The sequence below is a fragment of the Macrosteles quadrilineatus genome, unplaced genomic scaffold (genome assembly GCF_028750875.1).
Source record: "Macrosteles quadrilineatus isolate MER2022 unplaced genomic scaffold, UCM_ALF_1.0 Scaffold_4__1_contigs__length_99947679, whole genome shotgun sequence".
NCBI lineage: Eukaryota > Metazoa > Arthropoda > Insecta > Hemiptera > Cicadellidae > Macrosteles > Macrosteles quadrilineatus.
Window position 1 is genome coordinate 37,220,985 of NW_026542597.1, and position 24,816 is coordinate 37,245,800.

Genomic DNA, 24,816 nt, shown 5'->3' on the forward strand with positions numbered 1-24,816 from the left:
TTTTTATTTATTTTTATTTTTTCACTTTTCTTTTGTGGTGATTTGATGTAATTTAAGAAATTGTAAAGACATTTTTGCTAGTCTGAGTTAGTTTTTAAGAAGTTATTGTTTATGTTTTTTTTTCCATCAGCTTGATTTTTTTCACTTTTTCGGGGTTCCGGAACTGCAAGTTTTAAACTATGTTAATTTAGTCAATAACCGACTCAAAATATTCTATAGATTTTGGGAAAGAAATAATACAAATTTTAACAATCAGATTGCAAATATGTTCTATTTATAATCTCTCTCTCCTTTATTCGTTCATATGTACGAGACATCACTAAAACTATAAAATATCAATCCATACACAATCCAAAATAAGATAAATTAAATATAAATGGCAAAATATGATATAAAAAATATAAGCAATTAATTAAATAGAACCATAAGTATATAAAATGCTATACAAAATAATATTCAATAGTTGAATTATTAAAAATATCACAAATAATTAAATATTTACTAAAACTGCAAGATTCAGAGACAAATTTATATGAAGTTAAATTTTACGGGTTTTACAGTAAAAAGTAAACATGGCAGTATAGTAGTCTACTTATGAATTGTAGGAAAACACAGTTAGGTATCCTATGTTGATTTAAATGTTGACTTTTTTGGTCCAGTTTGTTACATTGAATTTCTATGATTTACAAAAAACATAAAATTTGAAATTGTCATTTTTTTTAATCACTACAAAGTCTATCAATAAATACAGTTTTGTTTTGATTATGAAACATGTTTTGCTAATGTGAGGATCTTTTAGGCAGCCCTATCTTACCAACACTACACTGAAACTATGGAAGATCTTCAACAATTTATTTTTGAGCATTTAAAAATGGAGATCAATAAAACATAGCCTCTAAAGGTTTGTTAACACTATATGTCACTTTCTTACCGGCTTCACAACTTGACGGATTTATTGACAGGAACAACAACCTAATGTGACATTTTAAGATCTACTTGAACAAATAATATTTCATTGAAGACAGAACCATGAAAGTATAAAACTAGAACCGAAATCGAGTACCAGACCCATGAACTATTTCAACAACTAGGGAAGACTAAGAAGATTGGAGTTTCACAATTAGACACTTCAATTATTCTAATCCTCAAACAAAATGTCAACACTAGTGAAAATTACTTCTATAGACAAACTTGTCTTTAAAGACCTTAGAAGTAATTTGAGATTTGAAAATCCAAACCAATACCATATCAGAATCAAGTATAATGTACAATTACTAAATGGCAATATCAGCAAGATATTTCATAGCTTGCTATTTTAAAATCAAGCAATTGCTGTAAATGATCACATGATGACTAATATGGTTGAGCTAGTCGCTTATGACACTATAATTAGGATGAACCCTTTAAGCTAGTTTATAAACAGTGGAGGACTTTATTTGTAATACTAACAGTAACAGTAGAGAAGACTAGAGTGGACATTGCTTATCAACATGTCATCTCAAATGACACAATTTTTAGACTCTGAAATTCTGCAAACAGCAGTGATGTGACGTATACATTGGTAATATTTTGTTCTTAACAGATGTAAAATTATTTTACTTCAAACATCAAGAATGCTTAAAACAATCTTAATATGACACAATTGGCAGTATTCAAAAGTAACTTAACGTGCACATAAAAATCTACATTCATTTCATGCCTGAGTTTGAAAATGTACATTTTAATAACAAAAGCATTTCCGTTAAATATTTTAAGGTGTAAATGGAAATGGGGAAAATATTACTGTGGTGTTTATATAGTTTATATAGTTAAAATTCATTCACTTTTATTAATTTAATTTTAACCTTTACATACTACTCTATCAGAGAATAATTGGAGGAAATTCCTTATAAATTTGTAAATATAAAACATGAAAAGTAAACTCCCTCTAGAAATAACAGCAACCGAGTGGAGGAAGTTCATTTACAACACTTATGCAGTCATTTGGTAACAAGATATATACTGTGTCGGTGATAAAAAAATATGTTTACGACTAATAATTGTATAAAATAAAATAAACTCTATTAATCTACCTATTGAGTTAAAACCTCAAGCGATTCTGTTCATAAATGTGCAGGTTTCTTACAAAATATGTACAATAAATACTTATTTACACGCAGCGAGAATTGTGAAATATTCCTATCAAAATGTCTGCTGCAAATCCAGATGAGTATTACGTCTGGCGCTCCAATCGGAAATCGTAATCATACTGAAACAACAAATTTCAATTTACTTTCCTCAAGATTCCCCTCTACAGCAGTTTGGATCTGTTTGGTTCAGGCTTTAGATGATTCACGTCTTGCACTCACACGTCACTTTACCATTAGCAACGAAAACAATTTTACAGTTGTTATTGCTTCAATTCTTCATTGTTTAGAATACTGAAGCAGTTTAACAACTTTGCACACATGGTGAGGTCCCAGATTTGTACCGGACACCAGAATAAGTTAGGTACTTTCCTGTTAAAGGGAACATTCATTATTACATTATTATCGATGATTTTTTTCGATATATCAATATTAACAAATTGATCAGCTGACAACTACAATAAATATTGTTCAGTATATGAAACTGTTCTAAAAAAATAACCTAACATAACTAACCAAACTTGCTGTAACATTTAAAAATTCCGTATTTAATTTGCCTTTTCTATTATCAAACCCAAACGGAATTTTTAAATGGTACAGCAAGTTTGGTTGGTTATGTTAGGTTAGCTTAGAACAGTTTCATTTTTTAATCCATATATTAGACTATTTTAGCCTAAACAAGATCAGTTAGTTATTGTTGTCAATTTGTAATGGATCGGATCGGAAAACAAAAATATCGGGAGTGTTGCTGAAGGTCTAATTAGACCTTCGACACACATTTTGCAGTTTGAACTTGTTTCTGAGGGTCTAATCTGGTAGTATGTCGAAGGTCTAAGTCCCGGAAGGTCTAAGAGTACAGTCAATGCAAAAAACTCATCCACTGATACTGTTTTAGACCTTGGGCACACAATGTATATTTTGTAAATAAATTATTATAAAATGAGAGTTGCTGAAGGTCTAATTCCCTGAAGGTCTAAGATTCGAGTCCCTGAAGGTCTAAGATTCGAGTCCCGGAAGGTCTAAGATTCGAGTGCCGGAAGGTCTAAGATTAGAGTCCCGGAAGGTCTAAGATTCGAGTGTCGGAAGGTCTAAGATTCGAGTCCCGGAAGGTCTAAGATGCGGGCGGGCATTGCGTCGCCATAGATGAAGGCTATACAAGCAGGCAATAACGCAACAACTTTTAGAGTTGTAATATTCTTAGTGATAGTTTTAATAACTCTCACGTCTTTTTTTTGCTAGCTCGTTATTACAAGTACTAATAAATGATTCAATTTCAATGCCCTCCTTGGAATTCCCTGTCACAGTGATATTAAAGTCATCGGCATATAAACATACGTTGCTGTTTACGGGTAGTAAGTCAGGTAGCCCTTTTACGTAACAAAGAAACAATAAAGGTCCTAAAATTTACCCCTGTGGTACTCCGTGTTTAATTTTTAAATTTTGAGAGTTAAACTTCCGGATATAGTTATAGTGATTTTTTTAATTGTTGAATTTAATGGTGTGCTCAATTTCTACAAATGGCTCCCGATTTCCCAAATATGAATCAAACCACTTAGACTCTTTTTAGTCAGTAATTCCTAAATTATGCGATGCAATTAAGAGTTTTTCACTGTCAAAAGTCCTAGTCAAGTCAAGAAATATACCAACCACTTTTTGCCGTTTGTCTACTGAATCTATTATTGATTGAATTAATTCTATACCAGCTGATATGGTGGATTTTTCTTTTTTGAAACCGTGCTGCTCTTTATCAAGTTGACAACAAATATTAAATATATATAAATGTATATATAGGCTATATATATATATTTATATATATATATTATATGTGTACAAGTATTATTTTACTTTTATATTGTAAAATTAGTTATTTTCACATGCAAAGTTCGGATTTAGTTGGAAATTGATTTATCTTATTGTATTCAGTTAAGTTTGTTTTATATGCGGATTTCCTGTAAATATTTTTTAATTTTATATAGTTACTAGTTGTGTATACATTAAACGCTATTTCAACAAACAATGTGGTTGTTTGTCAAAACAATTTGTATTTGCTCCATATCCCCCCTGAAATGAATGTCAACATTTGTTAGATTTTTTACATTAGGCCTATTGTGTTTTTTAGATAGTTGTGTATTAAAAGAAAAATACCCCCGCCGCAGCAAACCTGCCGTCCAAGCGAATTTCCATTTGGCCGAATTGATTTTCAATTGATCTATTTAAATAACATTAGGTTTAACGAGTACCTAGGTTTGCTGCTACAAGGAAACTAATAAAGTAGTGTGTTTTTAGTAAAATATTGATAGCTTACTATAAAATAAATAAATTTGCCAAGTTTGATCAAAATATATCCATAAACAAGCAAACTACAACATTTTACAATATTCTCCATAAGAATAACATGGGAATTTTAAATTTACAATTTTTTTAGTTTTCTCCGTAACCAATAACCGTACAAAAACACTTTGATATACTGAAATGTTTGTTTTTTTAAGCTCTTTAAGAAGGTTTAGAGAAAAATTGGGAAATTTTGTGTTTTGAGGGTAAAAAGTGAGAAAAACCAATTTTTACCCCATAAAACCCCCCATAAAACCCTGTTCCCATGGTCCGATCATGCTGGATCGCAAACTCATTCAAGTTTAACCCGCCTTACACCTTCAAACCAAATTTCATCAAAATCGGATAAAAATTACTCAAGTTATCGTGTTCACGGACACATATATATATACATACTAGCTGACCCGGCGAACTTCGTATCGCCTAAGTTATAGGTTTCCCCTAAGACAGACCGATGGAAAGAAAGTACCGTTACGTTTAATTTTCAAGATGATCTCGTTCGCTCAATCACGTCCTGGTTGAAGTTCGTTCGCTACGCTCACTCACCTTTGGGTTGGAGCTTGTTCGCTACGCTCACTCACCTTTAGGTTGGAGCTCGTTCGCTGCGCTCACTTGCCTTCAGGTTAGCTCGTTCGCTACGCTCACTCGCCTCCAGGTTGAAGTTCGTTCGCTACGCTCACTCGCCTCCAGGTTGAAGTTCGTTCGCTACGCTCACTCACCTTTTGGTTGCAAATTAGCTGTTGTCATAAATGTAAAAGAAATAATAGTGCTGCACCCTGTTGGTAATCCTTGTAACTTTAATGCTATTGAACATCATAGAACAGAACCAAATTGTTTAATTGAAACAGCTGTTAAGATTCATTAATTCCATTTCTCATAAGGTTAACATGGGAAACTCCAGAGCCACTGGGGCGGAGCCCTTTTAAGAATTTCGAAACGGAATATAGTTTACGTCCGATTCGCATACCTACTGAATTTACACACCAAATTTCATAACGATCGGTGAAGTCGTTCCGGAGGAGTTTGCAGACAAACACTGTGACACGAGAATTTTATATATTAGATATAAAAATTTGAACGAATGGTGTTTTTGGCCTCTGGGGACATTAAAATGAAAAAGTAAATCGGTCCCGGGCCTAAGTCTTACCATGAGACCTACGGTAATAGCTACTTCCCTATAGGGAAATTCGCTAAAATACACTGTTTCAACAAAATTCAATTCACTGGTTCCAACTTCAATAATCAACAGTAAAACCTTTAGTAGGAAAATATTGTTTTCATCACTCCGTAACCAAAGTAACTATTTTTTATAACAGCTGAAATCATTGAAAGTAGCCGTTTCCCATGCTCTAATTTAGGGCGAGGGAAAATCAATCAGCTGATTTTCACTCGCTCTAAATTTACTTTCCCTCGTTCTAAATTAGTTATCCATTTATTCACTATACGCGCTAGTGTTTTTTACGGTTTAATTTCATGATTTGAAACAGCTTTTTTATTGTTGCTCAATCTAAATCCATACAGAAACAGGCATTAGTTTGTTTTGTTGTGTTTTTAACAAAGTGTTTCAAAGTATACCTAACATTACTGAAGATTTGATGAAAACTGCTTAACTTATCACATTTCCCCGGATAAATCACGGGAAGGATAAGAAGATAAATACAGAAAGCTTAGACACTGGTAAAAATTACAAAATGTTAAGTTAATTAACGTGACGAAGTATTTATTAATACATTATTTATCATCTAAATAATCTACAATTATGAAACCATATGTAAGTTGTGAAGTGTATTTTCAATGGTAAAGAGTGGTCTAAAACTATTTTATTCCTACTGAGATATGTTATTCCGAATGTGTATATTTTTGCGTAACGTGAAGTTGTGCAGTAAACTTTCTTTTTAGGGAAATAATTAGAGGGTGAGGCCCTGGGGCCCTTTAAAGTTTCGTATTTCTCCATAAGATTAACATGGGAAACAAATATTGTTATGAAACTCCAGCTGTTGTCAGAAATTAAAAGTGAGAAGAAGAACATATGTTAATTGTAAACAGTCAATAAGTTTGCTAATTTAACAGTTAGTTTGCCACAAACATTTACTTACTCGGTTGAAATGAAATAGTTACTATTTGAATTTGGGTTGGCGTAATTATTACAATGGGAAAAAACGAGAGAGCCTGGATAAATTGATATACTAAGAAGAAAACTGAATTTTAACACTGTGCTGCATTTCTTAGTAATCATTGAAAGAGACGATTTGCAAACTATGGAAACATAGGAAAGTCATAGAACACCACCAAGGGGAAGAAATAGAAATAATGTGTGTTATAAACACTAAAAAACAAAATCAGCTTTTGAAAAATGATAAGATATTTACAAGAAATGTTGATTATATCGATCTGTTATGTACATCTTGAGTATTCCATAATCTTTGAGTCAAATCTTTTATAGTCATAAAAAAATATGACTGTTATTCGTTTTAAAATAACGCCTGTAATACTTAGCAATTGCTCGATTTCGAGCAACAGGGACACTAGTTAATTATAAAACATGTTGATATAGTATGAAATGTACAGTAAAATTCAAAAATTATATTCTCTACTTGTTAGTCTACTTATAGAGCTAACTGTACCCGCTGGATTGAATGAACAGTGGAGTGAATGGACAGGCAAATAATTTGTAAAATTACTTTTTGGAGTGAACCATCTTTGAGTGAATGAAACATCTCGATAATTACAACTCTAAAAGTTGTTGCGTTATTGCCTGCTTGTATAGCCTTCATCTATGGCGACGCAATGCCCGCCCGCATCTTAGACCTTCCGGGACTCGAATCTTAGACCTTCCGGGAATCGAATCTTAGACCTTCCGGGACTCGAATCTTAGACCTTCCGGGAATCGAATCTTAGACCTTCCGGGATTCGAATCTTAGACCTTCCGGGACTCGAATCTTAGACCTTCCAAAAATTAGACCTTCAGCAACTCTCATTTTATAAACATTTATTTAAAAAAGTTATATCGTGTGCCCAAGGTCTAAAACAGTATCAGTGGATGAGTTTTTTGCATTGACTGTACTCTTAGACCTTCCGGGACTTAGACCTTCGACATACTACCAGATTAGACCCTCAGCAACAAGTACAAACTGCAAAATGTGTGTCGAAGGTCTAATTAGACCTTCCGGGAATTAGACCTTCAGCAACTGATCCAAAATATCGATATATCGAAACAAAATCATCGATAATAATGAATGTTCCCTTTAACAGGAAAGTACCATAAATTATAATTGACAAAGAGTGGTTTATTTAAACTTTCCTGAAAGTTATGAGAATTGGTTGATAAGTACTTTAATCAGTGGGAGTATATAACGAATTTGTACAGTTTTATACTGTTAGGTTAGTTTTGGAGTAGTATGGCAAAAATATTGTACGACACTCATCCAAAATGTGTTTACCCTACTTAGTATGGTAATCCCACTAGTCGGGTAAAGACCTATTTTCCGGATTTGTAGAGTAATAAACCATTTCCCACAAATGTTAAGTTTTAGGTATGCTATCTTATTTTTAACAAGAGTGTAGGTAAATAAAACATATCTTAAAGAGTAGTTATAATCTTTTCATCTATAAGTTATCGGTCCATTAAGACACACTAAAGTTTAGTAACCAAGTTCAGATAGCTCCTCATTTAGTTGAAATAAGTCTAATTCTTTACAAAATAATGCAAAGCAATATTATACTTACATCACTGTCCAGGTCAAACTGGGTTCTTACTTTGATGGTTGGTATTCCGAGCTGCAAATAATACACAATTAGACCAAGGAAAGTGAGTTAAAGTAGTTGATTGGTTTAAAGGGTGGGAAGGGTGTTTAAGCTACTCTCATGACTAATGTTTTGTACTTTGTTGGGAGAAATAGGTTCATTCACCTGACAAAGCTACAAAAATGTAGGTAATCAGACCATTTTCCTTCAAATGTCACAATAGTGTATGAACACAAGAACCAACAACGTTGCTACTTTGGTTTCACAGTTGATAACAATAGTGGTGCCGACTGAACGACCAGCTCGCCAAGTAAATATTGTTCTAATAATTTCAAACTCTTTACTCACATTCATTGATGACTGTGTGTTGACAAGCCTAGGGTTCAATACAAAAGGGATACCTTCCAAACCTGAAAAAAAAACAAATCATTCAGCTCAGAAACGGATAAACAGTTAATCCATAGTGTTTTCAACGTAGGTACTCTAATTAAGATTTAAACAAAAAAGTCTTCTCATCCCAGATAGAAATAAAATATACAGTTCTTTAAAACAAACAAAAAATATGTTTAAAACAAAACTCGGATAAAAGCTTTACCATGATATGAGGCAATGGTGCTGTAGTTCGATTGGTTGGTGGGCGGAGGAGGAGGGGCAGGTCGCTTTGGGGTCGGTCGAATCAAGTTCTCATAGTCATGGGGTGGTGACTCATCATTAAATGTGGTCGGGATCCTTGGGGCTGGTCTTGGGATCACATCACCATTCTTGAATGGGTTTAAACTGAAATATGACAAAAAATTTAGCAATCACAATAGTATTGCTAGTCCTGAACGTTACTAGTCCTGAAATTAGGCATTTACCAGACGAGTGTGGTCGTTCCCGTGCAAGACAAAATCAAGTGCCGGTTTACCATAAGAGACTGGTGAACACATGATGATCTCGTACATTTTTTATGGAAACTACGTCCCACTTAACCAATTTTTATGTTTGAGGTGTCATTATTTAATGCATATGATCCAACGCACATACGGATAGTTATTAAATAATAAGTTGAAAAGGTTCGCGAAAACTGCCAATTAACGATAAAAGAGTTATCGCTTCAATTCCCTCAAGTTTCACAGACTTTGTTGTTTGAAATCATCATACAACAAAGCGAAAGCTCCGTTAGCGCGAATCAGCGGTTTTCGCAAACCTTTTTAACTTTAGCAACCAGTTTCACAATACTCGGGCGTCCGCTCTTCGCTTCGTCATGACTCATGAGCGTCAGTTCGGCCATTTTTAAACTGAATGCACCATTTTTGCACAGAAATTTTGTTCATTACGCTGTTCCCGTAAATGTCACACACTTGGGGATATGTGTCTATTGGTTTTAAGATTTTTGCCACCAAAAACCATATCACTGACCACACCTCACAACTGGTGGGATTTTCAATCGAAAAGTTGAAATTGGGAAATAGGGCAGCGGAAGGATGTTCACGTTGTCACGGCTGGACGCCGACAGAGTTGCCGAGTGTGCACACATCAAAATGTACCAGATCGGCACGCCCAGTGTCAGTGTGTGCGTATGTGTTCGTACCAGTGTCAGAATGAAACATTCCTTACTTTCTGATTTTACCTTGTATACACAAGTACAAATCATTGATATGCTATAACATTTTATAGCATACTAGCTTTAACTCGTATATCGAGAGGAAACAAACCTAACCTAACCTGTGCCCTTTCTATCAGTTATGCACAATAAGCTGTGGTTGACATGGGCCCACTATTTCCCAACCAAAGCTGACCTAACATAACCGAAACTAACCTCACATCAAATTCATTTGCATAATGCAAATATTAATCGTGCGACTCTTTTCTCAATTCAATAGCCTACACGTAATTTTTTTTTAAAGTTACAAAGCAAAGAATCTCAATTTCATCTCAAAGGGACATTTCTTAGTGCATTCTATACTTACCTATAGCCGAGCAGTGGGGCTGGATTAGGAGGATCTCCATGTATAGGACCCGTTTTGAAGCAGATGACAATTCCATTTATTTCACTGAAATAATTGAAGTGCTATTATAGTAGGTAATTTTTTCATCAATTTTTTTTATCATTAATAAGTGTCAAATAAAACATTATTATATTGAGATCATTTAAAAACTACAGAGGTTGTCCATTTTTGTTCACTGTAGACTTAATTTCTATTCAATTTTACTACAATAAGCTTCAATTATTATTTGATTTGTAGTAAGATTTTGTAATAGGTACATTCTATGTTGTATATAAAACTATTGGTTTTACAATCTATTAAAACGTGACAGGATTTTTTTTATTTCTCGATTCTGAATCAACCACTTGACGGATTTTCATGATTTTTGTGTTGAAAGAAAGATAATTTTGAGAACTAGGGAATGTCAAAGCCAGAATTTTAGTTTAGGGTTTCAGTTTTTTAGAAATTAAGTTTTAATTTTTTTAAAGTCTTGCAGCCGACGCTAGCAATTTAAAGCCTTTTCAATGCTGGTTTAACTAACAGCTAGTTATAACTGTCATTGAAACGTTTATGTCACGAGTTGTTTGTTAACAAAAATATTGTTTATTGGTGTTTGCCTACATACTATTTCACTTTAAAATGTAGTTTTTCCCTACCGTGAAGGATCTGCGTTATCAGGAAATGTGTTATTTTGAACTAAACATCTCAAACACTTGCGTTTAATCAAGTGTTGTCGTGAATGCAATCTGTCTAAGCATTTAGTTTATGCTTTGGAAATTTCAACTCATATTTGGGAAATATTTTTTCAGTAGTTTATCACTTAATTGTTTAAGATGTAAGTGGTTTACGTGTTACTTTTTTTCTGTATGTTTGAATGTGAGTATGTCGGCATACTAAAATTTTGAAAGCGTCAATCGGTGTCTAGGTCTCTATAAAACTGTTTGATAAGCTACAGGGCGCAGTAGAAACCAAAGTCGACTCATACCATACCATAACTATCCTCGTAGTACTGATGATTCAGAAACTTGGGCACTGACCAAAGAACCAAAAACCCTTAATGCTGGGTTAGAGAATAAGTGCAGAGAAAATATACAGACCAGTTCAAGATATCGGAGGTTAAAATAAAATAAAACAGAGCTAAGAGAAATGTATTAACCCCCAAATATAGGGGTGCTTTACAGAAGTAAAAGGCTTGGATTAGAGGTGTGCGGATAGTGAAATTTCATTTCGGATCGGATTCGGATCGGATAGTTGAGGCTCGGTTCGGATCGGATCGGATATTGGGAGGTTCGGATTCGGGTATTTTCGGATTCGGATAGTTCGGCGCGGTTAATAATAAGCTGCATATGTATTTTTAACCTACAAAACAATGTAAAGCTGTGTAAATAAACTTAAATGACAATTTTGAACTATAGAATTTCAAATTAGCCAAGTCCACAGTTTTCTCTCTCTTGAAAATCACAATTCACAACATTTATTTTCAAAAGTTGGTTGCTTGAATTAAGTACACTAGCAGCCGAAATCTTCACAAACACCTTAGCTCAGCAGGACTGGTGTCAAACGTTTGGGCTTGTTTACTTGAGGTTATGATTTATCTTCTTTCCTGGTTCTCACAAGCCAAGGAGTTCGATCTCAAGTTTATTTTCACATTGTATTTCCTTACGTTTTTGGAACGGATTATTGGGCTTAAGTGGCATTTTGTGGGTTTGCCAAGTCTAGAATCACTAATGCACTAAATTGGCTCTTCACGATTTGATGTTGGGCAATTAGACTTTATAACTCTGTAAAAGGTGTGTATCCCTGAATTTATAAATTGCATTCTACACATATTCACTGCCAAACATAATTCAGTAGAACCTTGATGAACCGAGAATTACACTAGCCTAGACATAACTTCATTACCCCAAGTAAAATACCAAGATAATCTTTATAATTGTATTTGAATCGTATAATCTTAGTTTGTTAAAAATGGATTGTATGTTCAACAATAATTGCAGTCCATTATTGTTAAGCAGTATGGTCCCAAATTATTGTTTTTGATTTTGAAACATCACAGTTCATTTGACAAAATTATAATTGAAGCAGCCCAATGTCAAGTCACGCGCGCTTGTGCAATAGTTTGTTTACAAGCTTTCTCCAGACCACGGGGGAGGGGAGGGGAGGGTCTGATAAGCCGTCTATTGTTCACCCCCAAGAAGGTCCGACCCTCATTAGTGCCGCTCGGCTGCACTCAAGTGTTTTACCCCCTGCTGTGCGCTATGTCATAAAAGCTGATAACGACGTTGAATGCGTGATAAGGGAAACCCAAGAAATAGAAGAACAAAGAGAAAGAATAATGACGTTGTTATCTTTATTCCCTTTTTACAATCTCCGTTATTTTTTGTTATCTTTATGTAAGATTTTATGATTTTGTTTTATAGGTTTATAAAATAATTCTTTTTAACTACGGGAATATCAATTTATAATTTATCAACGTGCTTCTCTTCTGAAACAGCAATACCGGATGCATAATAAAGGTCAATGACCTAAAATATCACGATTGTGCAATATTGTATTTTGATGTTGAAATTAAAATCACGACAAAAGTTTGTATATATCCATGGTCCCTATCGTTTAATCATTTAATATGTACACAATAAATGCTAAATAATCGTGGTTAGTTCTAACTTTATTTTTTATTATTCAAAGTTTCTACACAGTAAGACAATCCAAAGTCAAACCGGGCAATGAATGCCCAAAAAACAACGTATCTTGTCCTGTGATTGGAATACCACTCGCCGGCCAGTCCTTTCGGTTTAGGGAAGTAGTGCAAGTCTATATATAGCTTCAAGGTCTTACCCACCCCTTCCCCCTCCGGTCCTACTTGACTCACTACCCGCGCTCCTTTCGAGGTTATTGCCCAACCCCTCCCACCCTTCTATTGTGTTGCCTTTCTATTGTTTCTATTCTGACTTTTTTTCGGGAAACATTTAATCTATTGTTTACGTAACATCACAGTAGTAGGCTAGATTTTTCTACTTTGAAACAGTACTGTAAAAAAACTATTACGCAGCGCCCCTAGTATCAGGAGCGAGACAAGCACGAGTTGACTTTCATTTGACCATGGTAGTTCTTTTCTGCTTTATGTCTGTTCGTTCCAGACGAATCTAATCGTAAAGCAAAACAGCCGATAACGACTAAACTAGTTATCAGTATTGCATCATACGGCTTCTTTGCCGTTTGCTGTTAGGTCGTTGGAAACGTATTGCTGTAATTTTGTCCTGGGAAACTAATGGTGGTTATGGAGGTTTTCTGTCCAAAACGTCAAAATATATGTCTATCCGAAAAAGTCGGATATATAACGGATAGTGTCGGATATCGAATTTGGGCTCGGTTCGGATACGGATATCCGAACCGAACCGAATCCGACCCGATTTTTCGGATATCCGCACACCTCTAGCTTGGATGGACAGGCTACATAAACTTTTAAAAGTATATTCCAAGGAGTACCACAAGATAGACGGGAAATACCAAGTTATGAAATGCATCCTCAGTCTGGGATCTAAATTTTGAAGAGGCAGGGGATAGAAGAGAGTTCATATTATATTCGGATGGAAGAAATAGGTGGTCACGTGACAATTGTTTATAAGGTGATCGTACCCATTAAAACTGCCAGAATTTGTCTCTATGCGTGTAAACTAGATCTTCTAAATTATTCCGTTTTAATTGGCAACTCGATTCCCGTATGTAGGACGGGCCACCAGCTTGTTTATTTAAATACAGAAAGGATGAAAAAATAAAAATGTTCTTAAAAATCTGTCGTTAATACACCTTCCGTTGATTAAATAATGTAAATATGGAACACTAAAAAAATATTCTCATTGATCACTATTTAATTGAAGTTTTTTTTGCAGACTCCTGAGTAAAAGAGCAAATAATTTCTTTTCATGGAATATTTGAATAGGCCTACTTAATACAAAAAGGGTTTTGTCTGTTAGGCTACTTTTTTTTTTATATTCGGATTTTTTTATATTATATTGTTAGGCTACATCCTACCTTTTTCAGCCACGTCCTACTTAACCAATTTTTATGTTTGTGGTGTCATTATTTAATGCATATGATCCAACGCACCTACGGATAGTTATTAAAAAGGTAGGCTAATTTCCTTTAGGGCTTCGCCCTCCTCACATTTAATTTATTTCTGGAGTCTATTTTCAAAGATCCAGCAAAGTTTATGTTGACTAGGCTCACTTTCATTAAAAAATTGGGTATTTCATAAAAAATTATTTTAAGTAGGCCAAAGTCTACTGAGACCTAATTGAGGTAGGTATGTCAATCACTCATTATTAATGTAGTAGGTATGTAATACCTAAATATCTATTGTAAATTAAGTTAGGTAGTAGTTATATTCATCTAATAGCCTAACTAAACAAACACGTTTTTCAGCATGTAAATGGGTAGTGGTATTGCATTGGATTCATTTTGCCTCGGAAACAAGTTTTCGACCTTATTAAACTGCGCAATCAGCGTGCATGTGTCCTGTCCTAGCTAATAATTGGTTGTAGGCCTATAACACACTTACCCCGCAAGAGAAAACCCTTCCGGTGCCTTCTTCGCTCGGCCTAGCAGTATGATGTCTGTGATTGCAGAGAGAGCAAGGTTCCGTCTAGTGAGTCTGTAACACATTTGCCTCTTACGCCACGCCCTTTGTTCTGCAAAATAAAAAAAATGCAGGACAAAGTCAGCTCTTGATGATTGTCCTAATTAGATTAAGGCAAAGTAAAGTCAATCTAAACTTTGATTTTGAAACCACATGGAGGCCTATCTATAAAATAATAATTAGGCCCTACAGAAAATTTATTTTTCAGAAATCTTGTAGCCTATAGTTGGCGGGACCAAGTAACAGTTTCAGTACAAGTGGCCATTGCAATAAACAGTTAGTAAGTAAGAAAACTTCTATGCTTTACTAATATTTCAGAGGAAATGGATCATAACTTAGGGCACTCCCTGTGGGACTACACGGTTGGATCCTTAGGTCCGTCTGCTTTTGGATAAAGCAGTGAAGGCCTACTAATTTCCTCCTTGTGCCACAGGACAACTGAGCCACCAATTCCCAAATCAGCCCAATCAAATAACTAAGTAGTGCCATATAAAATCTTCCTCTGGCCCATTTCATCTCCTCTTCTGTAACTTAAGATACACATAACTTATTACACTAATATATAACTGCATTATGCACACAATTTTCTCATTTTGTACATTAAAGTATGTAAACTTACACCTGGAAGGAGGCCCAAAGTGTGCCAAGAAACGCATTCCTATATCGCTCAAAAATAGACTAGTCCCACAGTAAGGTAAGGTTGATTGAGAAATCTTACAGGAGCTTCTGCTTGTCAGTAGGCCTAGGGCCTAGTTTAAAGTGGAACCTCGATAAGAAGACCCTCGATAACAAGTTTCTCTATAGATAACAAGTGTATTTTTCAAATCCCCTTGAATTTATTTTACATCTAATCACATGTTATTGCAAACTTCCATAAGAAGTCAACCTTGACAACAGTCTTATTAAGTTAACAGACTTATTTTGTTCGGTAATCCCCATGAGAGTCTTGTTATCAAGGTTCTACTGTAAGGCATTTAGCCTACTTACCAGAATCAATGGTCCTAGGGATGAGACAACATCCATCGGGAGGTGCTTCCTTTTCATTAATAACACCAACAAACTCGACAACATAGTCAGCAATTCCCTCAGTCTTGCTCAAACAAAGATAGCGTGTGACTTTACGTATGAAGAAGTTGCTTTCCTTCCACAAATCAGCATCAGAGTCCTGATCATGTGTGCGAGAAACCTGAACAATAACCGAGGATACAAGTCAGTGGAAGATTGTTAGGTACCTTATTTATTGTTTAGCATTATGCATTAAGTAGAGTATAAACAGCTGTTATTTGCTCTCCTCACTTAGACGGACACGTCCAGAGCACGCCATATTACCATCAGTAGATACCGCTCAATTAACCTTAGATTCATAATTTAACCTTCGTTTTACAGCCACTTAGGAATCTCTCCAACAAAAACTGATTTCATTTTTGGATTCAGCGTGAAAAAAACTGAAAGTAGGCAACTAAAAATTAGGTAATTATTTACTTATTAAGTACATCATAGGCTATATCCTAATGTAGACAAACTATATACTCATTAATTGCCAAATGAGGTAAGCTTTAATACTCAGTTAACCTGTCGTCAATCTGTCATATAGGCTAGCCTATTAGCGTTGATCCACAATATAGGACTGATTGGACCACAAGTTAGTAGGCCTAACCTCATTTTATGCCTAACTTAAAGTTCTATATGTTAAAACGGGTACACTTCCATATCTGTTGGCACAAACAACCGAATGAAAATATCGATCGATATATCGATTATTCGATATCGTTCGGTTAGTTAGGTAAGGTTAACCCTAGCAGTGGCCAATGTTAGAAGTGGGGAATGGCCAACCCATTTTGGCGATTTTGCAGACCTTTTTTTGAAAATTCGTAAAAATTCAACCGTACAAGTAAACCTAGCCAACCTCATATTCATTTTGTTTGGAAAGAACAGGAGAATCTAGAAATAGTAATATCATAATGATTTAGACAGTGTATTTTATTGATAAAGTGAAAAAAATAAAAAAATTTGAATTTTTTTTTTGAAATTTCAAAAGCGGCCTTGGTATTTTTTTTCTACGGATTTCTTTATGGGAAATTCATTATATACATTTTGTAGAAAATCTAATTCCCTACATAGAAATATATAACATGTTAGGAAAATATTTTTTTTTTATAAGTTTTTGGGGCGAAATATAATGACAAACGGAGAACCGAAAAAATTGAGAACCGTACAGTGTTAGTTTATGTTGTAAAAAGTTCTATAATACATGTGTATACTAATAATGATATATACATGTTTGTAAAGCTAATGAAGTAAGGAATCAAAAAAAGTCAAAAAGTTTATGGTAAAAATAATTTTTTACCTATAAACATACGTATATAAAATAATGTTTATATATTTTAGCGATTTCTCGAAAAACAAAATTCACAGTACTTAGTATACAACTTTTGTACCAAATTTTTTTACTTCAAACCAACATAATAATCTTGTAGTGTATTCAATTACCAACATAAAAATGTATAACATGTTAGAAATATTTTTTTTGTAGGTACGTAATAGGGACATAATAATACAATAACCGCAAAACCGCAAATAAGTGTAAACTATAGCCTACAGTGTTTGCTTGTGTTGTGAAACATTATGTAGGCTGATGATATGTAGCCTACATATTTGTAAAGCCAATGAAGTAAGGAATCCAAAAAAGTCATAAGTATGATGGTAAAAAGTTATTTTCACCTATGATTATGTAGGCCTATCAATTTGAGAACGTTTTGAATTTTTTGCGCATTTCGAGAAAATGGAGTGTACAGTATTTAGTAGCCTATATAATTTTTTACCAAATTTTTTACACCCAAACCAATATAAACATGTTGTAGTGTATTCATTTACCTTTATAAAAATGTATAACACCTTGGGTAAATCATTATAACCCCTCTGAATGTCAGAATCGTCATTTTTGGACATGATGCTAACAAAATAGCCTACAGTAGTAGGCCTATTTAGTATAGGCTATAACTTTTTTACAAAATTGTTTACCCTCGAACCATTATAAACATGTTGTAGTGTATTCATTTACCTTTATAAAAATGTATAACACCTTGGGTATATCATTATATAGGTACAACAATCTCTGAATGTCAGAATCGTCATTTTAGGACATGATGCTAACAAAATACAACCTTTTATGAACACTATTCCACACAATTCAGTAATATTTATGCTTGAAGATAACTGTTATACACACACACAACACTTCACTTACACTAACACTACGAACTAATAACATATTTAGTAATAAATCGCGGATAAAACTATTACGGCAACAACACAAACAAACAATGGCAATACAAGACAGCTGACAGACTGTGGCAGTAATGACTCACTTCCGTCGTCTACATCACTGTCTACATGCGAGCATACAGAAATAACCCTGAGTGCAGGGCTGCCACTCTCTGAATCTAAATTTCTTCCTCTTCAAAATGATATACTATATGACTAGTAATAATAACTTTCACTGTATATAATTCGTATTTTCCATACTGTCACCAGACGACTGTTGGCCATTTGTTAGAAATTTCGAAAACAGCTGTTTTCATAAAATCGTACCGATTGTGCAATCAATATTTAGTTATAAATATCACTACCACAATGAAGATAAAATCAATGGCTATCCAGTGGTATCACCCGCAACATCCCAAGACGAAAATTACCCGAGCAGGGTAATGCCAAACAAGACGTGTTTTGCCAGTTCCCAAGTGTCGGCTGCAAAAGTCGTACCGCGCCAAAATTTCATTTGATTTCTAATCGTCGTGACATTGTTATATACCTGCTACAGGGTTTGTTTATGTAATCAAATGAAAGTTCAGAATGTGATCTTTCGAATGGTATATATATTATTCTAATCTGAGTTGATTGTAAGTGTTTTTTTTACCGTTAAAAAAATGTCGGCCCATACCGTAACCAGACGACTTTGGCCATTCTAAGCATCAACGTCATACCGTAACCAGACGACGGTTGGCCACTGCTAGGGTTAACCTAACCTAACTAACCAAACGATATATCAAATTAAACAATCGAATAATCAATATTACTCATTCGGTTGTTTGTGCCAACAGACATGGAAGTGTAAGTTACCCGTTAAAACTCCCAGAACAGGTCCTGGATTAAACAAAATAAGGGTAGGCCTAGGCTAAGTTATCCAACATGTTAAGAATCATCTCAATTTCTGTAAAATATTGTAAAACTTACTACATTAAATCCTGGGGGGCATTTGGCAGGATCTTCCACAATACAAATCGCTGTGATCGGTTTATCATCAGGAAAAGCTTTCAACACTTGGTGCATCATTTCATCAGTAAAAGTAAGTAGGCTATATAACTTATTAAGTTTATGAAGGCTTTGACGAAACCAAAACTAAAACTGAGGATATGGAACTATCTTTTTACACAGTTCCAGAGGTCTTGCTTAATAGCACCTAGGCCTAGGGCCTAGATCTTACTAGACAAAGGCTCAGCCAAGTCTATAAGATACAATTTAACTTAACAAATATTACGTTTCTAAACAGTTTTATATCATAGATTTAAGTAACAATGAATCACCAATTTCAGCGTAACCTCATCAAGATTTGACGCAAGATGTTTAACTTAATCGCAGTCGATTTTTTACTCTATAACCTGCAAGAGTTTAGCGGTCATCGATAGAGTCCGTTTAGATTTTTAAGATGTTTAAGGCAAACTAGCAATATACCAACATAAAAGACATGACAATAGATTATATGAGTTATTTATAATGAAAAATATCTAAACAACATAGCACAAACTCTTTCTTCAAGTTACAAACGAATAAGGAATAGGCCTACAATCACATCACAATCATTATCATCATTACCATTACACTGACTGACTTCGACTTGGGACTTGACTTGGACTTCTTCCACTTCCACTCCACTGCAGCCCAGAGTGAATGTCTAGTCCAGAGTCCGACTCCAGTCCATTGAGATATAGATTATAACTAAACTGGAGTCACTACTCTCTGGTTAAACATTAGAGAAAAACGTGCCACTGTTTTTGCTGGTTTGTTTTTGGCGTTTCGTGTTGTTAGGTTGGCCGTGTGATCGGTTGGTGGGATGCTGTCAAATTCCAATTCATTCTAACCTAATCTTACTATTCCTTTGAGGTTAGGCCTATCCGTTATTTCAAGGACTTTTATAAAAAATACCCCCGCCGCAGCAAACCTGCCGTCTAAGCGAATTTCCATTTGGCCGAATTGATTTTCAATTGATCTATTTAAATAACATTAGGTTTAACAAGTACCTAGGTTTGCTGCTACAAGGAAACTAATAAAGTAGTGTGTTTTTAGTAAAATATTGATAGCCTACTATAAAATAAATAAATTTGCCAAGTTTGATCAAAATATATCCATAAACAAGCAAACTACAACATTTTACAATATTCTCCATAAGAATAACATGGGAATTTTAAATTTACCATTTTTTTCGTTTTCTCCGTAACCAATAACCGTACAAAAACACTTTGATATACTGAATTGTTTGTTTTTTTAAGCTCTTTAAGAAGGTTTAGAGAAAAATTGGGAAATTTTGTGTTTTGAGGGTAAGAAGTGAGAAAAACCAATTTTTACCACATAAAACTCCCCATAAAACCCTGTTCCCATGGTCCGATCATGCTGGATCGCGAACTCATTCAAGTTTATCCCGCCTTACACCTTCAAACCAAATTTCATCAAAATCGGATAAAAATTACTCAAGTTATCGTGTTCACGGACACATATATATATATATATATAAATCTATATATATATATCTATATATATATATATACATATATAAAAATTTGAACGAATGGTGTTTTTGGCCTCTGGGGACATTAAAATGAAAAAGTAAATCGGTCCCGGGCCTAAGTCTTACCATGAGACCTACGGTAATAGCTACTTCCCTATAGGGAAATTCGCTAAAACTTATTTAAGACATTGCACGTTAAAACCTGTGCATTTAAAGTTATTTTGAAACATTATAAATTGTTTTTGATAATAAATAAATAGGCTACTAATTTATTTACCTCTTTTCAAGCTATGTGGTGAAAATAGGCTAGTCAAGTTTCCTGGTTTGGAGATATTGGTTTAGTCTTGGGTTTTCTGTGGCAGGTTTACCTATGGCATTTTATAAAGAACAACCATCGGTTTATGATCTTTTTAAAACGGGTTAATGTTGCTCGTATAATAAATAATTAAACTTATATGTTGACATATTTTTGTTTGCTATCAACAAGACAATAGGTTGACGCCATCTTGATTTTTCCTCTAATTTGACAAACCCCACCAACCGATCACCTGGCCAACCTAACAACACGAAGCTCTGAAACAAAAACAGTGGTACGTTTTTAAAACACAGAGTGGTTACTCCAGTTATATTATTATAGCTCAGTGCTCCAGTCCACTGCCACTCAACCCTCCAGTACACTACGACTACACTCACTCAAAGGCGGCCGTGCTCACTACCCTCACTACAACTTCAGTTTCAGTTCAGTTCAGTTCAGCACCTCTTTGTCTTGTCTTGGCCACTGAGCTAATTCATCTCAATGGTCTTGGCATTGGCTCAGTAGGTCTACTTAACTTGGCTTGGCAGAGTTTAGTTATAGATGGTTATAAAGAAGAGAGGACTCAGTCTGACTCTGACAACACGGAGGGGACTGAGTCACTACAAAGTTACAGGAGCCTCAGTAGGGACTAGGGAATAGGGAGGCACAATTTGTTTTTCAGGATCAATTTTGCCAACAGTGTCATTTAGAGGCTTTTGATTGACTATAACCATAGATAAAACCGAAGGTTTAGTAATTGAAAAATTATTTTTGTTCATAGAATAAAATTATAAATGCCTGAAATTCAATTTTATACTTTTGTATTTTGAAATTAAACCGTCATAACCTAACCAAACCAACCAAACGTGCTGACAATGAAAAAATCTAATGAAGGTTTATTAATCGAAAAAATAGTTCTGTTCATAAAATAAAATTATAAATGCCTCAAATCCTATTTTATATTTTTTTTATTCTAAAATTAAACTATCATAACCTAACCAAACTAACCAGACCTGCTAATAATGAAAAATCAAATGAAGGTTTAACCGAAAAAATATTTCTGTTCATAAAATAAAACTATAAATGGGTCAAATTAAATTCCATAATGTTTTAACTATAAAATTAAACCGTCATAATCTAACCAAACCAACCAAACTTGTTGATAGTGAAAAAATCCAATACAAAAAAATAGTGCTATGAGTGGAATTCGAACCCGGGTCCTTCGGAACATCAGCCCAGCACTCTAACCACTACACCACCGAGGCCGTTGGCATCAACAGTATCGTCGCGGTAATGATGTTCCCTCAGCCAATCAGAAGCCTCTAAAGCCAAAATAATACTGTAGGCAACACTAATCCTGAAATAAAAATTCAGCAGCAGGCACCAGGAGGGATTGGTTTAGACTGATTTATGTATGATGTAATTTGAAATGTCACATTATATGTTTTCAGACATATTGTAGAACCTGGCATTTTATGTATTTTCATGCAAATACCATTCAATCAAGAGCGGTCCCGGAAGGGGGGGGTCTCTAAGGAGTGATGACCCCCCCCTTCCCCCAAATCTTTTGCATTTTGCAGGATTCCTTCGGTGTTACGTGATAATGAAATTCTACAAGTCTCAATAATGCAAAACTTAACATTGCATGTTTATTTTTTAAGCATTTCTTGTACCTTGAAATAAACTGGGAAGCTTGAACGCATTAAGCTAGGTCAATTTAATTGTTTCAAAATAGCTTTAAAATGGCTCATTTAGTAGGTACATAATTTTCAACTTTTTCTCCGAAACCAACCCCCCCCCCTTTGCTGAGGGGAATTCCATACCTCCCCCCCCCTTAATATAGGTCTAAGATCACCCTTTTGCATTCAATGTAGTGTAAATTTAACCATGTTCACATTGACATCATAGGGCCACTTCCACCATTTGGACCATACAGATATTGCCTGATCGACAGCTATCAACAGCTACACCAGATGGCTAGTAGGTATCCCATTGAAAACCATCACCGCAGAAGAAGTAGCTGATTCTCTAGTAATGTGCTGGTTTTCCCGTTACGGCTTATCTTTGCTTATCGTGCTTATCTTTGCACATCACAACTGATCAAGGACGCAAATTTGAGTCAGCTTTATTTCATGCCCTTGGAAAGATCTTTGGTGCAGAGCAAATCAGAACTTGCAGCAATCACCCTTGTGCTATAATGGTTTAGTCGAGAGATTAAGGCAGCTCTCAAGTGCCACACTGATCATTCAACTGGCTTGAAGCACTTCCCATCGTACTACTCGGCATTTGCAGCGCCTATCATGAAGACCTTCAAGCATCTAATCTACCTAAAGACACAGTACGGGAAGAAGACCACTGACTATGTTGTTCGCTTACAGCGTCGCATGTCAAATTTAAGACCTGTACCCACATCTTTTTGCATGATAAACTGAAGACCTCGGTTTTAAAGGAGTTAATACGGTGCACTCACATATTTTTGCGAGATGACTCTGTAAGACGCTCACTACAACCACCTTACACTGGACCATTTCCCGTCGTATCTCGTGATGATAAAACTATAACTATATAATCAAACATGGTAAACGTGTGAAGGTGACGTTGGACAGAGTAAAGTCTGTGTATCTTTTGCAAGATCTTACTCCTTCAGCACATAAACCCATCCACAATGAACTTTCTGAAAATCCACCCTCCGTAGTGTTTCCACCCAAGGACCCAAGACTCTTCTGTCCAAGCCTTATGGCCCAATCTGGTCATACTGTAAAATTGAGAGTGCCTGGTCTTCCAGACACCGCAGGGGGCTATTGTGGTCACTACACATCCAAAAACAATAATTTTCAATGTTAAAAGAAATAATTTAGTATATTGAAGCAATGTTGTATGCCTAATGGTCACGGAGAAAATTCAAAAACAGTGTAATTTAAAATTCCCATGTTAATTCTTATGGAGAAAATGAAAACTGTTGTAGTTTACTTGTTTATGGATATATATTGAAAAAATTTTGCAAATTTATTTATTTTATCCTATAGGTCAAAAAACACTTTTTACCTTCTTGTAGCAGCAAACCCAGGCACTAATTAAATCTAATGTTATTTAAATTTGGAATAAATTTGTCTTATTTATGGAATTATTTTAGTAGAAATGTAATCAGACAAGTTGAAATTTGCTTAGTCTGCAGGTTTGCTGTGGCGGGGGTATTGTATATTTTAATCATTTGTTTATTATCTTAGTAGTCCTAGCAACCTAGGCTACAATACAAAGTTGACTGTTTAACATTGGATGTCACTCGAAATTTCTTTCTTTGTAAATCTATACTTCTATACTATTATATAAAAATCTAATGGTGTCTGTATGTGTATTACTAATAGGCTCAAAAACTACTGAACCGACTGGGCTTAAATTTTACAACAATATAGCTAGGCCTACCATACCAAGGACCATTATAGGACTAATCACACTTTGATACTGACCGTGGGCTTTGCCCCTTTGGCTTTAACATTTCGGAGGTGAGGATTTTAAAAGTAAATATTGATTTGTCTCCATGGCTGCGATGAGAACACTAATAATGTTTGTTTACATTTGCTTTAACATTTCAATGTAAACAAGAAGAACTGCTAAATTGCATATTTTACAATTTCAGACAGCTGATACAAAGAAATTAAATATAATATTTTCCATAACCATGAGGTAGGTTTATGTCAATGATTATAACAAAAATATTCTATAACCTGTATCAACTCCGGCTCTGCTTTGGATTTTTAATGTTATTGATATGTTTTCATGAAAATTACAATGTATAGATGGTTTGTATGAATTTGGAGGATTTTTTATAAATTCGAACTGCTTAACATGTGTTGGATAAACAACTTGCACTTCACATAGATTTTTTATATATAGGTAAATTTAGCAATTGTGTTTTACTACACCACTGA

General features: G+C 34.7%; 1 protein-coding gene across 1 annotated transcript; it reads right to left on the minus strand.

The window, feature by feature from the left end:
* Positions 1 to 252: 252 nt before the first annotated feature.
* On the minus strand, positions 253 to 19,679 carry LOC128992169 (multivesicular body subunit 12B). Its single transcript, XM_054415615.1, has 8 exons — positions 19,044 to 19,679; positions 15,798 to 15,996; positions 14,733 to 14,862; positions 10,154 to 10,237; positions 8,797 to 8,978; positions 8,550 to 8,611; positions 8,184 to 8,234; positions 253 to 2,248 (listed from the first exon to the last, which is right to left on the minus strand). The coding sequence occupies exons 1-8, from the start codon at positions 19,140 to 19,142 to the stop codon at positions 2,213 to 2,215; spliced, it is 843 nt and encodes a 280-aa protein (XP_054271590.1). The 5' UTR covers positions 19,143 to 19,679; the 3' UTR covers positions 253 to 2,212.
* Positions 19,680 to 24,816: the final 5,137 nt, after the last annotated feature.

What these genes read in the sequence shown, in the direction of transcription:
- LOC128992169 (XM_054415615.1), bottom strand. Translation starts at nt 19,142, where the DNA reads ATGATGCACCAAGTGTTGAAAGCTTTTCCTGATGATAAACCGATCACA. An exon ending in CCCTAGGACCATTGATTCTG is followed by an intron (nt 14,863 to 15,797) that starts GTAAGTAGGCTA and finishes TTTATTTTGCAG; the next exon opens with AACAAAGGGCGTGGCGTAAG. An exon ending in ACACACAGTCATCAATGAAT is followed by an intron (nt 8,235 to 8,549) that starts GTGAGTAAAGAG and finishes TATTATTTGCAG; the next exon opens with CTCGGAATACCAACCATCAA.